The sequence below is a fragment of the Cottoperca gobio genome, chromosome 20, assembly GCF_900634415.1.
Source record: "Cottoperca gobio chromosome 20, fCotGob3.1, whole genome shotgun sequence".
Lineage (NCBI taxonomy): Eukaryota > Metazoa > Chordata > Actinopteri > Perciformes > Bovichtidae > Cottoperca > Cottoperca gobio.
Window position 1 is genome coordinate 12,380,052 of NC_041374.1, and position 21,117 is coordinate 12,401,168.

Here is a 21,117-nt window from a genome sequence, read left to right on the forward strand (position 1 = left end):
CAAGACCCCATCATTGATCTCTTCTATTAACTAAAAAGCTTCTTGTTTAGTCTACACCATCTATATTGTGAGGGTTAATACTCAGTAAATCAGAAATACACAGTACATGCTCTACTTTTTTCGCTGAAAAGTTGCTAATATGTGCTGAGCAGACATAACAGGTGTCTGACACAGATGTCACAGGCCAACTCTTCATACAACAGCTGAGGAGAGTTTTGTGGGTTTCGAAGCTTTCTAACGATGTATGGCATGGGTACCACATCCAGCATGGTGGACTGTACACAACACGGCAAAATAAAACTCCTGGTGGGCCCGCGGGCGGACCGTCCAGCCTTTTACAACTTTCATAGATAGGCTATATAAATAAGTATGTGGATAATGGTGAATAAGATGCGCCTCCATGCACACAATATGTCTCTGCTGCAAATACTGTGAGTTACATCTGAGCAACCAAACTGAAAACGGCGAGTAATAAATGTCCAGTGTTATAATACTGATCTGACTGAGGCTGCAGTCAGATCTGGAGATTAATATTTAGATATGGAGTTGATCTCAGGCTGATTGTATGAACTTCCTGATCACAGAGATGAGATGTGACTGTAAGAACACATGTGCACAAAATGGACGTGGAGGATTCCATGGTTGCTATGTTTTTCTCCAGGTGCATCATTTATATACATCATTATTTCAAAAATAAACAAAGTCTGAAAACCGTTAAGAAAAGTGTTTCTCAACTTTCACTCGACGATTTCTTCCAAGTTATCGCTGTTACTGAGGACTTTTTACATCCGGACAAGAAGTAAAGACTCACAGAGACGAACGAAAGAGACGCAACAAACTTCCATCATGGAAAATGTGAGATTTGATCCCTTTGAAAGTCTGCAGTGTTTTCTATGTCATTTACCGTCGAATCGTCAAACTATTCGTTAAAAACAACGTACAATTATGTTTTAATAATATTCCCTTTATATATACAATACAATAATGTATATCACTGATCTCCCAGCTGGAATACATTGATATTGCGTATTTTAATGAAGCTAATTAAAATAGGCCTACGGCACTAAAGTACTTAGTACATACAGTAATTGCCAGTAGATATGTGACATTATATTTTCATACAATATAATAAAATATATAACATAATATGGGCTACAGTATATGCATCACTAAGTTATTACTGACATGAGGGCAAAGTCAAAATGTCTGCTTTGAAAATGTTGAATTGTACTTGTGAAGCCTCATTCTAACGTGTGTGTTGTTGCAGTGTGATGTGCCCGTCCACCTGCAAGACAATCAGACAGGAAGGAGAATCTCTGCAAGGAAGCCTGCAGCCTGCAGACCGTGTCCCTGCTGCAGAGACACCCAGGTGAGACATTTGATTATCATGTTTGTTCTTTCATATTGTTAAACGTATGTTGTTAAGTAAGAAGTTTAGTGGAGCCTGACATCCTCTCATGTGTTGCTGACCTTCTCCAGGTGCCAGTTTTAAAGCGCCAGCGCTCTCCTTCTTCGGCAGACCTTCCCCAGAAGAGGAAGCGGACATCTGTGGCCCCCAGCCCCCAGACCCCCACTGCTGCACTGCACCTTGACGGAACTGTAAAGATCCAGAACCGCTCAGTCGAGGACTACCAGCAGCTCTACCATGAAGCTGTGGATCACATGCTGAGGTATGTTGTGTCAACAATCAATCAGATAATTAACACATTTTCCATTACTATGAAATCTATCGCAAAATGTTTCATTCATCGTTCTGATTTAATTTCTGTGTCTTCTGCTCCTCACAGGTTCAAGAATGGTCGTCTGCGTCCGTACAGTTTAGCTCTGGGACGTCGCATCAAGCAGAAGCTGTGGGAGAGACTGGACCGTCCCACGTTCACACAATCAGTGGATGAAGACGGACTGGTGCTGGTGGACATTTCCTTCGGGGTTGCTGTCCATCCTCCGCTTTATGACGTGGATGTTTCCGGAGAGCCAACTCCGCCTGTCAGCAACCTGCAGGCATAACCTCCACCTGCAGATTCCTGCAAACAGCTTCAGCCAAACCTCCACCTACAGCCTCTGTCATTGACCTACAGCCACCGCCTCCACCTGCAGTTTCTGGCAGACAGCTGCGACAAAACATCCACCCACAGTGTCTGTCAGCAACATGCAGGCATAACACCCACCTGCCGATTAAGGCATACAGCTGAGACAAAACCTCCACCTACAGCCGCTGTCAGCAACCTGCAACCACCACCTCCACCTGCAGGTTCTCACAGACAGCTGAGACAAAACCTCCACCTACAGCCGCTGTCAGCAACCTGCAACCACCACCTCCACCTGCAGATTCTGTCAGAGAGCTGAGACAAAACCTCCACCTACAGCCGCTGTCAGCAACCTGCAACCACCACCTCCACCTGCAGATTCTGTCAGAGAGCTGAGACAAAACCTCCACCTACAGCCGCTGTCAGCAACCTGCAACCACCACCTCCACCTGCAGATTCTGTCAGAGCTGAGACAAAACCTCCACCTACAGCCGCTGTCAGCAACCTGCAACCACCACCTCCACCTGCAGATTCTGTCAGAGAGCTGAGACAAAACCTCCGCCTACAGCCGCTGTCAGCAACCTGCAACCACCACCTCCACCTGCAGATTCTGTCAGAGAGCTGAGACAAAACCTCCACCTACAGCCGCTGTCAGCAACCTGCAACCACCACCTCCACCTGCAGGTTCTCACAGACAGCTGAGACAAAACCTCCACCTCTCCCGGCAACTTGCAACCTATTGCCATGTGGAGACCTCAGCGAGGATCGGAAATACACACACACACACACACACACACACACACACACACACACACACACACACACACACTATGATCTTTCAGTTTACATACAAACACATTTATAGCTGCCTGGGCAGATAGTTTAAAAGCTGCATTTCTGTTTATGTTCGGTTTACTTCTTCTTCTTCTTCTTCTTCTTCTCCACCTCCTCCAGACCCTGTTGGACTTCACAGACTTAAGATCTACCAGAAGATGATTGAGGGCCGTCAGGATACTTTCCTTCTACACGAGTTGTGTACCAGAGATGCTTCTTCCTCCTCCCCATCCTGCACGTTCACCACCAACTCCTGCTCCTCTTCCAAACTGAGAGCGACCCTCCCTATCTCAGTTCCACCAGCAGCTTCTCACCAAGCAGAGTAATGTAGGTTTGAAGAATGCAGAGACGCTCCACCTGAGACTTCAGTGCCTTGCTTTTCCAGCCATGCTCCCTAAAAAAGACGACCAGTTTGCACTTTTACTGTTTACTTCTGATCCTTTGCACTGTTCAATAAAGGTCATCATTATCTGCAGTCATCAGTTCGGTCATTTCAGTCCACAAGAATGAACATAAAACACATTTTTGGGATCCGAATAAATGAGTGTAACTTTGAATGCTGTTGTCTCGTCACACATTTCTAATTTCTTTTTTCTTTTCTATTTGAGTTTGCCAGCAGATAACTTTACCAACTAGTTACTTTGTGATAAGTCACCCCTAATGAATGGTTTATAGGAATTATTTAATAGCTTAGAAATGCTCATGTGTCTCTCTCTTTCTAAGTTATTAATAAAGGGTCTTGAGTTTTTCACTTTCTAATAAATCATCAGAAAAGCTTGTCAATTATACATAAATCATTAATAAAGGAATTATTACAGTAATCCATTAATGTTGCAGTTGTAAGTGTTTTATTTCTATTAATTCATATATTATGTTGGATATCAATAACAAATGGAGGTTCCCACTAAAAGCTAGTGAAGACAATCCTCTACTAAACGATGCATTACACAATTATAATTTAGTAAAACATTTACAACAAATTACCTCCAAGTATCAGAAAGTCTGCCACACAGCGTACAACATACTGTAGTATCCAACAGTATCACCACGCTGACAAAGTAGCATCTAATTCATTGTTGAGTTTTTTTAATTTAATTTTCCCATATTTCATATTTTATTTATGTTATTTTGTTGTTTTGTCTGTTCTGAGACCAGACCCGCTGTATTTTAGCCTTTACATCACCATGGAGCCCTATGGGTGACAGGAAGTTATCAAAGGTCACTTGGGTTTTAGAAAAAAGAGGAAATCACTGGGTCACATGACACACGATTACTTAATGACTTGGATAATTGCAGTAAACCTGGAAGAGGTGACAATACAAGGCACTAAGCCACCACAAGACCCCATCATTTATCTCTTCTATTAACTAAAAAGCTTCTTGTTTAGTCTACACCATCTATATCAGGGGTCTCAAACTCAATTTACCTGGGGGCCGCTGGAGGTAGATTCTGGGTGAGGCTGGGCCACATCAAATATTCCACAAAAAAAGGGTTTCTATTATTCCAAAAAAAAGTACAACTGATCCAATCTTCTCAATCTTTAGTAATAACAGTTCAGAACATGAAGGGTTCTTCAGAACATATGCTTCTCTAACCTACTCCTTGCTGCCAGAGACCTTGCAGCGCTTCCTCTTACACAGCAGAGCCACATTTGGCTTGAGGGAGGAAGCAATTGAGACCCTCAGTATGGCTTGAAGATGTTCATCAGTAAGTTTGGACCTGTACTTTGACTTATTAAAGTTCATGGTGGAGAAGAGCTTTTCACACAGATATGTGCTCCCAAAAAGACACATGGTCCGCTTGAACATCCTGGAAAGCTCAGGGAAGGTGGGGGGCAATTCTCTCAAAAATTGTCCGAGCTTGTCTGCTTTTCCACTCACCTCCCTGAACTTGGCTTTGAGTTCAGAATTGCACTGCAGGTCAATGAGCTCCATTTGAAGCACAGGAGGGGCATTTTGCACATCGAAGGAGAAGGGGTCAGCAAACATTTGAAAATTGGCTCTGTGTGTCTTGAAGTCTGCAAACCTGTGATCAAATTCCTCCTGTAGCTTTACAATGCCATCAGCATACTCCTCACCACTGAATGGTGTGCCCACATCCATGAGTGCCTTGCATGCTGGGAAATGGCAGAGGTTTGTCTGAGAGAGCTGGGCTTTCCATAACACAAGTTTTGTGGAGAATGCTCTGACGTTGTCATAGGCAGCACTGACCAGCTGCCCCTGGCCTTGTAATGTCTTGTTCAGTACATTCAGCTCCTGTGTGATGTCAACAAGAAAAGCTAAGTCCATGAGCCATTTGGGATCACTTAGCACAGGAACAGCCCATCCCATCCTTCTCCATGAAGGCTTTCACTTCTGCTCTCAACTCAAAGAACCTCTTCAAGACGTTTCCCCTGCTGAGCCAACGTACCTCGGTGAAGTAGAGCACATCCTCATATGCTGACTCTATTTCCTCCAAAAAGGCACGGAACTGGCGGTGCTTTAAGCCCCTGGATCTGATGTGGTTGATGCATTTCACAACGACAGACATCACATTGTCAAACTTCAGGCATTTGCTGCAAAGGGCCTGCTGATGGATAATGCAGTGCAGAGCAATGGCCTCCTCCACACCCTCATCTCCCACCAGTCCATTTCTCCTCCCTGTTATTGATGGCGCTCCGTCGGTTGTTATTCCAGCAAACCTCTTCCATGGTAAACCGGCATCCACAATGGCATCACACAGCTGGCGGAATATTTCCTGAGCGGTGGTCTGGCCATGCATTGGAATCACTGTGAGCAACTCCTCCATCACTTCAAAATTGTCGTCAACACCGCAGACATACATTGCGAGCTGCGCAGTGTCAGTGATGTCTGTGCTCTCATCAAGAGCGACTGAGTATGCACGGAAATGTTTATCTTTCTCACGCAGTTGATCGTATATGTTACCTGACAGGTCAGAAATGCGCTCTGCCACTGTGTTGGCTGAAAGGCTGATGTTGCTTAACTGAGCCTTCTTTTCCTGACAGACTATACTTGCAGCCTGTAACATGCACTTTTTGATGAACTCGCTGTCTTTGAATGGCTTTCCTGCCTTAGCAATCATCTCACTCACCACGTAGCTAGCTTTGACTGCCGCATCGCTCTCTTTGCTTGCTTTCTTGAAAAGATCTTGTTGCCTCAGTAGACATGTTTTAAGATTGGCGACCCGGTCCTCTCTCTCATCTCCCTGGTATTTTGCATACTCCTCAGCATGTCTAGTTGAGTAATGACGTCTGATGTTGTATTCCTTGTGCACCGCAACTTTCTCTGTGCATATAAGACACGTCGGGATGTCGGGATGCCCCTGTGCTCAACAAAAAGATATTCCGTCTCCCACTTTTCCTGAAATTGTCTGTGCTCGTCGCCAACCTTTCTCTTCACGGCAGGTTTTGAGAAAGACATGACGGGCTGGGTGACAAAAAAACCCGTTGCTGTCACAAGCCTGAGCTATGGTAGCCTATAAGTGATTAAAACAAATATAAAACGCCCAAGGCAACGACTTGCAGGAGAAAACGCGCGGGCCACACTAACACTAAACTTTGATGTCAAGTAGGGGGCCACAAAATATCGTCCAGCGGGCCGCAATTGGCGAGTCTGAGACCCCTGATCTATATTGTGAGGGTTAATACTCAGTAAATCAGAAATACACAGTACATGCTCTACTTTTTTCGCTGAAAAGTTGCTAATATGTGCTGAGCAGACATAACAGGTGTCTGACACAGATGTCACAGGCCAACTCTTCATACAACAGCTGAGGAGAGTCTTCTGAAGGCTTATTAGACTAGGCGGCAAGTGTTGAAAAGGTCTTCTAATGCAATGCAGAGGTCTTGGAGGAGTTAGATGTCATCTCCAATTATATCTGAGACAAATGTTCAACTTGTTGACAGCTGTACACCTAGCACGGTGCAGAAATAGCTGGTTTGATCCTTGTGTTTACTGATCTTACACACCATTCTTTAAAAGTCCCCTTTCAGCTCCTCCTGCTAATTACCTCAACTTTAAAGATGATGGGGGCACTTGATGTCAGTTTACATTGTCAGTAGATTATGTTTGACACCGATAGGAATCAGTTTGTTTCCTCTTGACCTTAGCGCACAAACACTATGTTAGCTTGCCTTCAGTATTTTAAACATATGAAAAGAAAATCCACTTTTTTCCTGAATTTAATAGCAAACACAGTCACTCACAATGTTACAGTCTCTGCTGAGATGGACAAAGGACAATGATTTCCCTTGAGCTCAGTAGGAATCCCAAAAATATTTCACAGGGTTATCTTTGTCCACAAGGGTAAATAGAAGGAAACAATGTCAGGCCAACAAGAAGGAGTGTGGAGTTACAGTTAGAAGTAGCAGTTGACCTGCTCGCTGAACAACAGCTGCAACTGTCATGATGTTCACACTTTGTTATATTGTCTCAACGGTACGGGAAAAATAAACAAATGACACATAAGATAAGTAAGTTAATTGTTTCATAAATTCATAAATATATGTAATTTATTTTACAAAAAGGTGGTTCGTGGTACAAGCTCACAAGAAACAGACAAGATATATCACCAAACACCTTTTTTCTTTTGGTCAAGAGTGTTATAACAGACAGAACTGCCCACCTCCAAAGAGGAAACTATGTGTATAAATTGAAGATGCAGAGCTGTTTTAAAATAGCACTTTCATATTAGGTATGCTCGGGGGGCGGGGGTGTGAGTGTGACACAGAGCCAGGTAGTGTGAGGGTGTGAGTCTAAGTTTGAAACAATGTGACTCACTGTGCCTCTGCGATCTGTGTGTGCCAAAGAAATTTGCAGTGGCTTTGTGAATGTCATGTGGTTACCTCTGAGCTCAAGGACAACAGCAAGGAAACATTGTGCCATGCTATATTAATCCATACCAAGCAGCATCCTCGGGGTCTGAAAGTGAAGTCAATGTGGAAGTGACTTAATGCTGCATCCTCTGTAGTATCCAGCAGGGGGCGACTCCACTGGTTTCAAATAAGAAGTCAGATTGTATAGAAGTCTATGAGAAAATGACCCTACTTCTTACTTCTTATTGCCTCAGTAAATGTTTTACTAATGGCTTTATGGTCTCAATTGTTAGTTTGAATTCTTCTTAAATACAAAATGATGTTCATTTAGTAAATTATGTTCCCATTTAGGGTAAAATAGTGGATAAAGCAGCGTATGCTTTAGGGCGTGGCTACCTTGTTATTGACAGATCGCTACCGCAATGTTTGGGTGCTCTCCGTGTTTTTGTCTTAGAACTTTGATTTTTTCAGAGTGTGTTTTCGGTTCATGAAAATTAATTAAGTAAGTACGATTTTTGGTCGCCCACCGTTTCGTGTCACTTCTGGTTCCGCCAAACTCGAGGCTTCAAGACTATAGTCCACAAACCATTGGGTGACGTCCTGGTGCCTATGACTATCACTTCTTCTTCTATATAAAATCTGTGATCCATACAAGCTGTTTCCCCGCTTCCAGTCTTTATGCTAAACTAATGGGCTGCTTGCTGTAGCTTCACATGTGGCGTACAGACATGAGAGTGGTACCGACCTTCTCGTCTAACTCAAAGGAAGAAAGCAACCAAGCAAATGATCAAAAATGTTGAACCTCTCTTTAAACACAGGCCTTTTGTAAAAAGAAAAATACTACTATTAGCCCAATCCGAGATAATAGACAAGCTCACTAACGAGCAAACTGACCATCACGTATAAAATTGGTTGAGTGCCTCTCTAACCTAATTATCTATGTATCATGAAAATAATATTGACCTCTGATCAAATAAAGACAATCATCCTACAAAACTACACAAACCCCCGTGATACAACCCAATATGCCTGTTAACCACCTGCCATATCTTTCTAAGTCCCTACTTGACAAACAGACAAGGACCCCTGCTGTATATAAGAAGGCTCATGATGCTCCATCATAAGTGTTGACAGCAGAAGGACACAAGACAGCTGGGAATGACAGCCACAGTGTTGCCCTTGATGTGCTGACAAATGGTACGCTGGTTGCAGACAAGCAGCTGTCAAGACCTACAAGGTCTGAGGTTGAATGTGTTAAGTTGTTAAAGTCAAAAGGGCTCGGGTGCTTCTTGAGGAGGTCTTCAGGTGGTCCACTCAATAAACGGGAGCTTTAAGGATCTCCTCTGTTAATGCGACAGTAATTACAAGCCTTGGCCTGTTGTCATTGATAATATGTACATGATAAGTGCTCTGTAGGACCCATATATGTATTTACAGTATGGGCAGTGAACGCAGGCAGCTGTCATACCCAATCTCTTATTATAGATGAAGGAGGGTCAGCTGAGGTCCACTGGGACAACAAGGACCAGGAGAAGGAATCCAAGTCAAAATTTCACAAGTTTATCTTTGTCCTAGGACAATAGAAGTCAGACAATACTAGTCTGTAGACACCCAGACAGTGCGTATTGTATTAGTGACTAACATGTGCAGTGGTCTTAAGTAAAAAATAAAATATATATATATATAAGAAAATGTTAAAACATTTTTTTTTTTAAATGAATCTTTTTTTTGTCATTAATATTAACACATAAAAATATTTTTGAGAACAGGTATAGATCTACATACACATTTCTGGCTAAGAAATATGTTTTAATAAAATGAAAATAACATCATTCATACGTATAAATATAGTTATAATTTATTGCCATTTCAGTCACTTGAAGGAGAAAAGTAAAAAAGATGCCGATCTAAAACCGGCTCAATTCCCTTGCCAATGGGACAGCTATTGTTGTCCACACCTTTATCTCCAAATACAGATCTTTCTTTTTTTGGTGAGGGTCCTCTGTTTTCTTTCTCGTCCCTCATAGGTTGGCTGCGTGTCAAAGCTCTGCCTCCAGGATGAATATAAAGAGGGGTTCAGAAAGAGGAGTAAGGTTGGGAACACAGCACCTGCAGGTAAGTACACAAACATTTTACACGTGACTCAACTATCACGTCACATATTGAAAACAATGGTTACAATTTTATTGTTTCTCTCTAGAAACACACAACTTCTATCAAGTGTAAGAGGAAGAGGAAACAGGTAAATAGTTCTATGTGGTTAGTTTTTCAAAATTAAATCAATATACGAAAATGAATAGACTCAAAATAACATTACTGTGTCTGCTGGTAGCTTCAGAACCCTCTCTGAACTATGTGCAAATGTCTTACATCAAGCTGATTAAAAAAACCTCAGCTGAAATAATTGGTCATCATTGTTCATAGGTGATTGCAGTTACTGTTTTTTAATACTGGGATGTTTTTACGATAATGTCTGTGATATTCTCTTCAGAAGTTATACAAGTGCTACTTAAGGGACAATGCAATCAAAATGTTTTCAAACCATGTTCTCGGTTCACAGCTTTCAAGATGTCCTGCGATGCTCTCATGGCAGAGTTTGGGCCCGCCGCTTCGTTTCTGAGGAAGTCCGATATGGAGCGTCTGGAGGCCCAGACTCGAGTCTTTGACATAAAGAGGGAATGTTTTGTGCCCGACCCTGAGGTGGAGTACGTTAAAGCCAAAGTCACCATTAGAGATGGAAACAAAGTCACTGTTGAAACTGAGTTTGGAAAAGTAAGTATGTCCGATATTTACACTGACTGAAGTGGGAAAGTAGTTGTGACACTGTGAACTTATACTTTGATGACTTTTACGACAATTTAAATTGAGATATTCCCTGTGCTAAATCATTTCAGACTGTAGTCCACAAGGAGGAAGATATCCACCCTCAGAACCCGCCAAAGTTTGATAAAATCGAGGACATGGCGATGTTCACCTTCCTCCATGAACCTGCTGTGCTGTTTAACCTCAAAGAGCGTTATGCTGCATGGATGATCTATGTGAGTAATGACCACAGATCTACTGGTCTTCCCACCGTATGAAATTATAAATCCAATAAGAAAAGAGTTGTTTTATGTGTCTTTGTCCACAGACCTACTCTGGGCTGTTCTGTGTGACTGTTAACCCCTACAAGAGGCTGCCAGTGTACGACCAGGCGGTGGTCAATGCCTACAGAGGGAAGAAGAGGAGTGAAGCTCCTCCTCACATCTACTCCATCTCTGACAACGCCTACCAGTACATGCTGTCAGGTACGTTCAGCTCTTTGTAGATGTCATTTCTGATGCCCATCCAAACGTTTAAAGATAACTGAACATTGTCTTAAATCTTGCAGACAGAGAAAACCAGTCTGTCCTTATCACGTAAGTAATTCATAAAAGTAACGACTGATTCCAATTTGAATAACAGAGTTTATGTTTTGTCTTAATGACACATGTTCACACATTTGTTTTCATTCCCAGAGGAGAATCTGGTGCAGGAAAGACTGTGAACACCAAGAGAGTCATCCAGTACTTTGCTAGCATCGCAGCTGTTTCTGGGAAGAAGGATGCTGCTCAGGAGAAAAAGGTTGGTTTGATTTGACATAATATGATAAATGTTAAATGTTCTGGCCTAAGTTTTTGCATCTATTAAATCCGCAGGGCACTCTGGAGGATCAAATCATCCAGGCCAACCCTGCTCTGGAGGCCTTTGGAAATGCGAAGACCATCAGAAATGACAACTCCTCCAGATTTGTGAGTTTCCTTATTACTCATTTTATTAAAGATACACTCCCTGATTGGGATCGGGTGCCCAACAGTGCCCCAAATCTACATTTCCTCCCAGGCCACTGTTGATGCTTCAATCTCAACACAGCTCACAGTTGAGTTTCAAAACAGTTTGGAAGACATTAGGGGATTTTGGTCCACTAAAACCAAATATAGGACTTGAATGGTTCAATCTAATTGTCCTTTTCTTGCTTCTCACAGGGTAAATTCATCCGAATCCACTTTGGTGTAAGTGGAAAGTTGTCTTCTGCTGACATTGAGACTTGTAAGCATACGAGTAAAACATAAACATCTTTATTGTGCAGTACAATACCCTGGGAGAATGTGGACTATATCACATCATCTCATTGTAATTCTTTGTCAGATCTGCTGGAGAAATCTCGTGTCACTTATCAGCTCAAGGCTGAAAGAGACTATCACATCTTCTACCAGATTCTGTCCCAAAAGAAACCAGAACTGCTGGGTAAGTGCTGAAGGAAACATAAAATATATTTGAACCTAAAGAAGTGCAAAATGCACACAGACTGAAACTTGTTTTCTTTGACAGATATGCTGCTAATCAGCAACAACCCCTATGACTACCCCTTCATCTCCCAAGGAGAGACAACTGTAGCCTCCATTGATGATGCAGAAGAGCTGATGGCTACTGATGTAAATGAAACATATTGCTTGTTAAAAAAACTGCACACATAAAGTTTCACAACTAAATCAAATGTAATTTATGTTGTTTTAGGAAGCTTTTGATGTCCTGGGCTTTACCCAAGAGGAGAAGAACGGCATCTACAAGATGACTGGTGCCGTCATGCATCATGGAAACATGAAGTTCAAGCAGAAGCAGAGGGAAGAGCAGGCAGAGCCTGATGGCACAGAGGGTAAAGAGTCAGCACAAGAAAGAACAGTTTACATATATTCCATATATCTACCACCAATTCAAGCCTTCTTGACACAAAATAATGTAATAAATGCTTCTCCTACACAAAATCCATTACAGATACAGATAAAATTGCATATCTGATGGGTTTGAACTCTGCGGACCTGATCAAGGGCCTGTGTCACCCAAGAGTGAAAGTAGGCAACGAGTGGGTCACCAAAGGTCAAAATGTGCAGCAGGTAAGTTTAATAATACAGACACTGCACTGAAGTTCATCAGGGATTTGAAGAACAATGTGAGATCACATTTTAATGTCATTGGTTGTATGCACTTATCTAGGTGAACTACTCTATTGGTGCACTGGCCAAGTCAGTGTACGAGAAAATGTTCTTGTGGATGGTGGTGAGAATCAACCAATCTCTGGATACAAAGCAACCTCGCCAGTACTTCATTGGTGTGCTGGACATTGCTGGATTTGAGATCTTTGAAGTGAGTATAAAATGTTTTATGGAGTGGTGAGTATAAAATATATACATTCTCTAACTTCTCTCTTTGAATGTCTTCATAGTTCAACACATTTGAGCAACTGTGCATCAACTATACTAATGAGAAGCTGCAGCAGTTTTTCAATCACCACATGTTTGTGCTTGAACAAGAAGAGTACAAGAAAGAGGGCATTGTGTGGGTGTTCATTGACTTTGGTATGGACTTGGCAGCCTGCATTGAACTCATTGAGAAGGTTGGTGCAGAGTTAAATTGGATTTCAGAATGAATGTGACAAATGTTAGCTATTCTTTGTGAAAGCTTTACATGCAACTAATTCTAATCAATACCTTCTTTTAGCCCATGGGCATCATGTCCATTCTTGAAGAGGAGTGCATGTTCCCTAAAGCCAGTGATGCAACATTTAAAGCCAAACTGTATGACAACCATCTGGGTAAAAGTCCCAACTTCCAGAAGCCCAGGGTGATTAAGGGGAAACCAGAGGCTCATTTCTCCCTGCTTCACTATGCTGGTACTGTTGATTACAATATTGGTAACTGGCTGGTGAAGAACAAGGACCCACTGAATGAGACCGTGGTTGGACTGTTTCAGAAGTCCAGCCTGAAGTTACTGGCTGTCCTGTTTGCTGGGTATTCTAGTTCAGATTCAGGTAAGGGAACTTTGATCACACTAATTATTCATCTTTAAATTGTCCAAAATATCAAAAAGGAGATTTACACTTACATATTTACAACTTCTATACATCCCAAGATGGTGGAGGCAAAGGAAAGGGAGGAAAGAAGAAAGGTTCTTCCTTCCAGACTGTATCTGCACTGCACAGGGTAAAATATCTCTAAGGTTAGGTATATGTCCTACATGTGGTATATGGGACTTGTTAATATTTATTGTCTTCATTTACAGGAGAACTTAAACAAACTGATGACCAATCTTAGGTCAACTCACCCCCACTTTGTACGCTGCATCATCCCCAATGAGACCAAGACTCCCGGGGCGATGGAGAATCCTCTGGTCATGCACCAGCTGCGCTGTAACGGTGTGCTGGAAGGCATCAGGATCTGCAGGAAGGGATTCCCCAACAGGATTCAGTATGGAGACTTAAAACAAAGGCAAGAAAAGCAACGTTTATTTATTGCTCTTTCACAAATCTTGCAATGCACTTGGACACAAGGGATGTAACCTGGGGTTCTTTCACCATCAAACACCCTCGCCTATGTAACTATGTCGGGAAGGATGAGGCCCTAACTCGTGTAGGTAGTGTGTTTGTTTTCTGTGGAATCACTTGATGATCTTGAGTGCTGCTGTGGGTTCTCCCCTTCCTTAACAAAGCCAGTTTCCTTCCTTGTTGGGTGGAGTTGTTTGCTGCTGATAATCTCTATGCAGTCGGCCATTCCCCTCAGCACCCGGCCGTGACAATACCTGTAGGGCCTCAGGATGCCCTCCAGTGATCCCCTTCCCTGGCAAAGTGGGCATGCTTGAGTGTCTGCTATTAATTTCTAAATGCATTCAATATTTGTAATGATGCTATGGTTATATGATTTCAGATATCGCATTCTAAACCCCAATGCTATCCCTGAAGGACAGTTCATTGATAATAAGAAAGGAGCAGAAAAACTTTTGGGCTCTTTGGATATTGACCATGAGCAGTATAAACTGGGACACACAAAGGTTGGTTCTGTTTACAAAGAGAAGGGTTCAATGCTGGAATAAGTAATTGTGCCAGGGAGAGGTAACAAAAAACTCTCTGTAAATTTCAGGTGTTCTTCAAAGCTGGTCTGCTTGGTCTTCTTGAGGAGATGAGAGACGATCGTCTTTCTCTCATCATCACAGGAATTCAAGCGAGATCCAGAGGAATACTCGCCAGACTTGAGTTCCAGAAAATTGTTGAGCGCAGGTTGGTGCTTTACTTTTGACATTTACTGTAAAAACAGGCAATGTGAAAAATGGATTCAAGATTACAGATGTTGTCTACAGGGATTCCATTCTGGTGATCCAGTGGAATGTGCGAGCCTTTATGAGTGTCAAGAATTGGCCATGGATGAAGATGTACTTCAAGATCAAACCTCTGCTGAAATCTGCTGAGAATGAAAAGGAGATGGCAAACATGAAGGAGGAGTTTACGAAGCTCAAAGAGGCTTATGCTAAATCTGAGTCCCGAAAGAAAGAACTGGAGGAAAAAATGGTCACACTTCTCCAAGAGAAGAACGACCTTCAGCTCCACGTTCAAGCTGTAAGATCATTCAGTTTATCTGATACAGCATTGTACTTGCAAAAATTAGATGAATAACAACATTTGTTAAATCTACTGTCTGCAGGAACAAGACAATCTCTCAGATGCTGAGGAGCGCTGTGAGGGTCTGATCAAGAGTAAGATCCAGCTTGAGGCCAAATCCAAAGAGCTGGCAGAAAGACTGGAAGATGAAGAGGAGATGAATGCAGAGCTTACTGCCAAGAAGAGGAAGCTGGAGGACGAGTGTTCAGAACTCAAGAAGGACATCGATGATCTGGAGCTGACTCTGGCTAAAGTGGAAAAGGAAAAGCATGCCACAGAGAACAAGGTAATGAAAGCACATATAATTGTAGGTTGGCAGTGACAAACCCACATAGAACTATCACCAGACTGCAGTTCTTCTCAGCTCTAAAGAACGTTTTAGCGTCTTTCAGCTCATTGTTTTGGTTTCATAGTCCACAACTTTACTGTTTTGATTCACTTCAGACCACAGCCGGCAACTGTTTTCAGCACAAAAGTTGCTGTTCAGAGCAAAGAAGATCTAAAAACCCACTATAGGCTATACCTGCCCAGCACTAACCAAAGACAAATAAAGTTAGCTACTAGCTGGTAAAACTAGTGAAGAATTTAGCTTATAAAAAATAAATAACTGAACCAGAGCGAATGTTGGATTTACATTTGACAGGTGGCCAAAATAACATAACATCTAATAATCGTGTCAATAAATGTTTATGTTGCTCTGTGTCTGCATGATGTGTAAATAGGCAACTAAATGCTATCAGTTTTTGCAAGTTTAAATACCAGTCACTTGTATTAATGAAGAATGTTTCTATATTCCTGACATCAACTGCAATCTGTTTTTCTAAGGTTAAAAACATGACTGAAGAGATGTCAGTTTTGGATGAAATCATTGCTAAGTTGACCAAAGAGAAGAAAGCTCTTCAGGAGGCTCATCAGCAAACGCTGGACGACCTGCAGAGTGAGGAGGACAAAGTCAACTCACTGACCAAGGCCAAAACCAAGCTGGAGCAGCAAGTTGATGACGTGAGTATAATGGTATTTGCGACTAAATCTCAAGTTCTGAAGAGACAATTTATGGGAAATGTTTGGAATGTGTTGTATGTTAGCTTGAAGGGTCATTGGAGCAAGAGAAGAAAGTGAGGATGGATCTGGAAAGAGCCAAGAGAAAATTGGAAGGGGACTTAAAGTTAACCCTAGAAAATTTGATGGATCTGGAGAATGACAAGCAGCAGTTGGAGGAAAAACTCAAAAAGTATAACTAATCTTTTTCAATCACAAACACAATGGCCATTATGCAACAACAGCTGATTACTAACATGAACCATTTTGCCACTAATTGTAGAAAAGACTTTGAACTCAGCCAGCAGCTAAGTAAGATTGAGGATGAACAGGCCATGGGTGCTCAACTCCAGAAGAAACTGAAGGAGTTACAGGTAACTGCACAAACAGGTTTTATCTTATTATCTTCATTATTTGAATTCCTACTCAAACTTTATAATCATATGATGAATTTCATCAAGGCTCGCATTGAAGAACTGGAAGAAGAACTGGAGGCCGAGCGAGCTGCCCGAGCCAAGGTGGAGAAACAGAGGGCGGACTTGGCCAGAGAGCTGGAGGAGATCAGTGAGAGGCTGGAGGAGGCCGGAGGAGCCACTTCTGTCCAGATAGAAATGAACAAAAAGAGGGAGGCCGAGTTTCAGAAGATGCGCAGAGACCTTGAAGAATCCACTCTACAGCATGAAGCTACGACTGCTTCACTTAGAAAGAAAAACGCAGACAGCGTGGCTGATCTGGGAGAACAGATTGACAACCTGCAAAGAGTCAAACAGAAGCTGGAGAAAGAAAAGTGCGAGTTTAGACTGGAGCTGGATGATGTGGTGTCCAACATGGAGCAGATTGCCAAACTTAAGGTAAGACAAAACAAAAACAACTCTTCATTGAAGGCATGCTTTCAAATTTTGGGAAATATGTTGTGTTCACTTTCTTGCACTGCTTGAAACTGGTTAACGTGGATCGCACAAAGACAACATGTTGTTGTATCTGGGCAGAGCCAGGCTAGCTGTTTCCCCCTGTTTGCAATCTGCTCAGCTAAGATAACTGGTTTCTGTCTTAAAGACATAATATACAGAAAATATGCTTTGGTCGTATACCTTCTATGAATTACATATTACCATGAATCATTTAACTTAGACCAACCTGGAGAAAATGTGCCGCAGTCTGGAGGATCAGATGATTGAATACAGGACGAAATCGGAGGAAGGCCAGCGTATCATCAATGACTTCACAATGCAAAAAGCAAAGCTTCAAACTGAAAATGGTAATCAGTCTTTATCAAAACATCTCAGAAGATTAGAGCATGCAGACCCACAAGTTACAATAGAATTATGTTAAGAGAAGAAAGATACACCAACTTGATGCGGGGGCTGACAAACCTTTATTTTACAGGTGAGTTTGCGAGGCAGCTGGAGGAGAAGTGCTCTTTGGTGTCTCAGCTGACCAGAGGGAAGCAGTCCTACACTCAGCAGATTGAAGACCTCAAGAGACAACTGGAGGAGGAAGTCAAGGTAGTTCATCCACTGCTTTTAAAATACAGAGCCTGATGTCTACTTGCTAAATTACTTGACCTCATGTTTCTTTATCAAAGGCCAAGAATGCACTTGCCCATGCAGTGCAGTCTTCTCGCCATGACTGTGATTTGTTGAGGGAGCAGTATGAGGAGGAGCAGGAGGCCAAAGCTGAGCTTCAACGCAGCATGTCCAAAGCAAACTCTGAGGTGGCTCAGTGGAGAACCAAGTACGAAACTGATGCCATCCAGAGAACTGAGGAGCTGGAGGACGCAAAGTAAGGATTCAGTCAATTACTGGCACGGTATATAGATCCATCTTGAGACAGTTCCTAAATTTGACCATGATATTCCCATTTTATCTCTAAGGTAATAATTTCATTCTTGCATTTTTGCTATTAGGAAAAAGCTAGTTCAACGCTTACAGGATGCAGAAGAAGCTGTTGAAGCTGCTAACGCTAAATGTTCCTCCCTGGAGAAAACCAAACACAGGCTTCAGGCTGAGATTGAAGATCTCATGGTGGATGTAGAGAGATCTAATGCTGCTGCTGCAGCTCTGGACAAGAAACAAAGAAACTTTGACAAGGTAATGACGTATGAAATGACAGCAGCTCTTTCCTGATAATTATACTTTAGTACAGAATAAAGTTCTGAATGTATGAATTGAACGTGTGTATGATTTGATAACATAACATTATTTAATGTACAATTGAATAAGGTCCTGGCTGAGTGGAAGCAGAAGTATGAGGAGTCCCAGACTGAGCTGGAAAGTTCCCAGAAAGAAGCTCGTTCTCTCAGCACTGAGATCTTCAAACTGAAGAACTCTTATGAAGAATCTCTGGATCATCTGGAGACCATCAAAAGAGAAAACAAGAATCTCCAAGGTAACAATATAGCATTAAAACATGATTTACCTTTAAACATACACATATAACAGTGGGGAGGTTGTGACAAGAGTAAAACAAATGAATGTGAATATGCACACAACAGAGGAAATTTCTGACATGACTGAGCAACTTGGTGAGGGAGGAAAGACCATCCACGAGCTGGAGAAGATCCGCAAACAGCTGGAGCAGGAGAAGGCGGAGATACAATCTGCTCTGGAGGAAGCTGAGGTGAACAAATATAAAATGTTGTCTGATGCATATGCCATTATTTTCATTAATCAATTCACTGAAATTACCTTTCTGATGCTTTGAAAGATATTCATGATTTACTGTTTTCTTTTTAACAGAGTTCCCTCGAGCATGAGGAGAGCAAGATCCTGCGAGCACAGCTTGAGTTCAACCAGGTGAAGGCTGACATTGAGCGGAAGCTGGCTGAGAAGGACGAGGAGTTGGAGCAGGCGAAACGTAACCATCAGAGAGTGGTGGACACTCTGCAGAGCTCGCTGGATGCTGAGACTCGCAGCCGAAACGAGGCTCTCAGGGTGAAAAAGAAGATGGAGGGAGACCTCAATGAGATGGAGATCCAGCTGAGCCTGTCCAACAGGCAGGCAGCAGAGGCTCAGAAGCAGCTCAAGGCCACCCATGCTCACCTGAAGGTACGACAGATACATGGTGTCTCTCTTCTTTTAATTATTGAAATAAAAGATTTAAAGATTTCCAAAATATCTTTCTGAATAGGACGCACAGCTGCAGCTGGATGATGCTCTTCGTGCCAATGATGATCTGAAGGAGAACATTGCCCTTGTGGAGAGACGTAACAACCTGCTGCAGGCTGAACTGGATGAGCTGAGGTCTGTGGTGGAGCAGACTGAGAGAGCTCGTAAACTGGCTGAGCAGGAGCTGCTGGATGTCAGCGAGAGAGTTCAGCTGCTGCGCTCTCAGGTATGTCAAATCAGATCAGTATATTCATGTTGCATACTAATTTTACAAAAGATACTCAGTGTAAATGATTCTGTGCAGAACACCAGCCTGCTGAACCAGAAGAAGAAGCTTGAGAGTGACACAGCTCAGCTTCAGAATGAGGCTGAGGAGGCGGTGCAGGAGTGCAGAAATGCTGAGGAGAAGGCGAAGAAGGCCATTACTGATGCTGCCATGATGGCAGAGGAGCTAAAGAAGGAACAGGACACCAGCTCTCACCTGGAGCGTATGAAGAAAAACATGGAACAAACCATCAAAGACCTGCAGCACCGTCTGGATGAAGCTGAGCAAATAGCCATGAAAGGTGGCAAGAAGCATATCCAGAAACTGGAGGCCAGGGTGAGTATTTCTAACTTCCACTGTGTTGCCTAACAGCACCAGTGTACAACACTAATACGCTCCTTCTGTAAATGTTCTTTTCAAGGTGAGAGAGCTGGAAAATGAGGTGGATATAGAGCAAAAGAGAAACATTGACTCAATCAAAGGTATCCGGAAGTACGAGAGGCGCATGAAAGAGCTCACCTACCAGGTACACGCTACAGACCCTGTCTCTGTGATACACATTCACCAAAAGATAAAAGGTTATGCTTTATCAATCAATGTTTTGTGTACTAACTTAACAGACCGACGAGGACAAAAAGAATCTGAGCCGTTTGCAGGACCTGGTGGATAAACTGCAACTGAAAGTTAAATCCTACAAGCGAAGTGCAGAAGAGGCTGTAAGTAAAAATACTACACTTTCATTTACTGAAATATGGTCCATCTGCCTCTTAATGAGTCAGCTCAATAACAACTTTCCATACGCTCATCTTGATGTTTTAGGAGGAACAGGCCAATACTAATCTGGGCAAGTTGCGCAAGTTACAGCATGAGTTTGAGGAAGCAGAGGAGAGGGCTGACATTTCTGAGTCTCAGGTCAACAAGCTGAGAGCAAAGAGCCGTGACACTGGTGCTAAGGTCAGTAATCATTAAGAATAAAGCAACTTTTAACTACATCTTGGAATCATGCAATGCAGAGTTAAATGATTTTCAGAAAGAAAAAAAATCTGATTATTTAACATTTTTTCTTTTTACAGAAAGCACATGATGAAGAGTGAAGCCTTGAACAGGATCTTCAATACTTAGATTGTAGTTTTTTAGTTTCTTTATTCTCCATGCAACATGAGTGGAATAAAGAATAAATGAATGCACCACTTTGTTCATGTGTCCTGTATGTGAAACAGAGTTAAAGAAAAGTGAATCACTGCACCACAAAGACAAAATGAAAAGTAGAGGCCTGCACTGTGAGGTGTTATCTGTAATAAGAACTCATGGAGCACCTCCCGACAACAGCGTCCAAACCACAACATTGTTGCTTTTCATGTTTCAACATGAGAAGAACGGAAGAGTTCAATCCTGCTCTTCTTTTGGCTCAAAACAGCTGCAAGTGGTTGAGACCTGCATACAGTATTTAACTCTATAATCAAGCGATTTCCAGGATGGTAGATCAAACAGTGTGGAATTAATCCTCACAGGTTTATTGAGGTGAACTGCACTCAGCCACCACTAGATGGTCAAAGAGCTCCAATCACAAGAATTTATTTCACCAT

The 21,117-nt window shown here is 42.3% G+C and overlaps 1 protein-coding gene across 1 annotated transcript; it reads left to right on the forward strand.

The window, feature by feature from the left end:
- Positions 1–10,242: 10,242 nt before the first annotated feature.
- LOC115025324 (myosin-6-like) lies at positions 10,243–20,633 on the forward strand. The gene is made up of 37 exons (XM_029457451.1): positions 10,243–10,446; positions 10,569–10,712; positions 10,805–10,961; positions 11,045–11,072; positions 11,172–11,277; positions 11,352–11,444; positions 11,679–11,742; positions 11,842–11,940; positions 12,025–12,128; positions 12,211–12,349; positions 12,469–12,587; positions 12,688–12,837; positions 12,917–13,087; positions 13,192–13,501; positions 13,603–13,673; positions 13,753–13,958; positions 14,394–14,517; positions 14,607–14,743; positions 14,824–15,079; positions 15,165–15,407; positions 15,947–16,123; positions 16,207–16,352; positions 16,443–16,533; positions 16,621–17,010; positions 17,291–17,417; positions 17,546–17,664; positions 17,745–17,941; positions 18,066–18,249; positions 18,382–18,547; positions 18,654–18,778; positions 18,898–19,206; positions 19,289–19,492; positions 19,571–19,867; positions 19,953–20,057; positions 20,152–20,247; positions 20,351–20,485; positions 20,605–20,633. The coding sequence occupies exons 1-37, from the start codon at positions 10,243–10,245 to the stop codon at positions 20,623–20,625; spliced, it is 5,814 nt and encodes a 1,937-aa protein (XP_029313311.1). The 3' UTR covers positions 20,626–20,633.
- The last annotated feature ends 484 nt before the right edge of the window (positions 20,634–21,117 follow it).

Excerpts from the sequence above, each read along its gene's own strand:
- LOC115025324 (XM_029457451.1), top strand. The coding sequence starts at position 10,243 with ATGTCCTGCGATGCTCTCATGGCAGAGTTTGGGCCCGCCGCTTCGTTT. Across the intron at positions 12,588-12,687 it reads AAGGTCAAAATGTGCAGCAG|GTGAACTACTCTATTGGTGC; the intron begins GTAAGTTTAATA and ends GCACTTATCTAG. Across the intron at positions 13,674-13,752 it reads CTGTATCTGCACTGCACAGG|GAGAACTTAAACAAACTGAT; the intron begins GTAAAATATCTC and ends CTTCATTTACAG.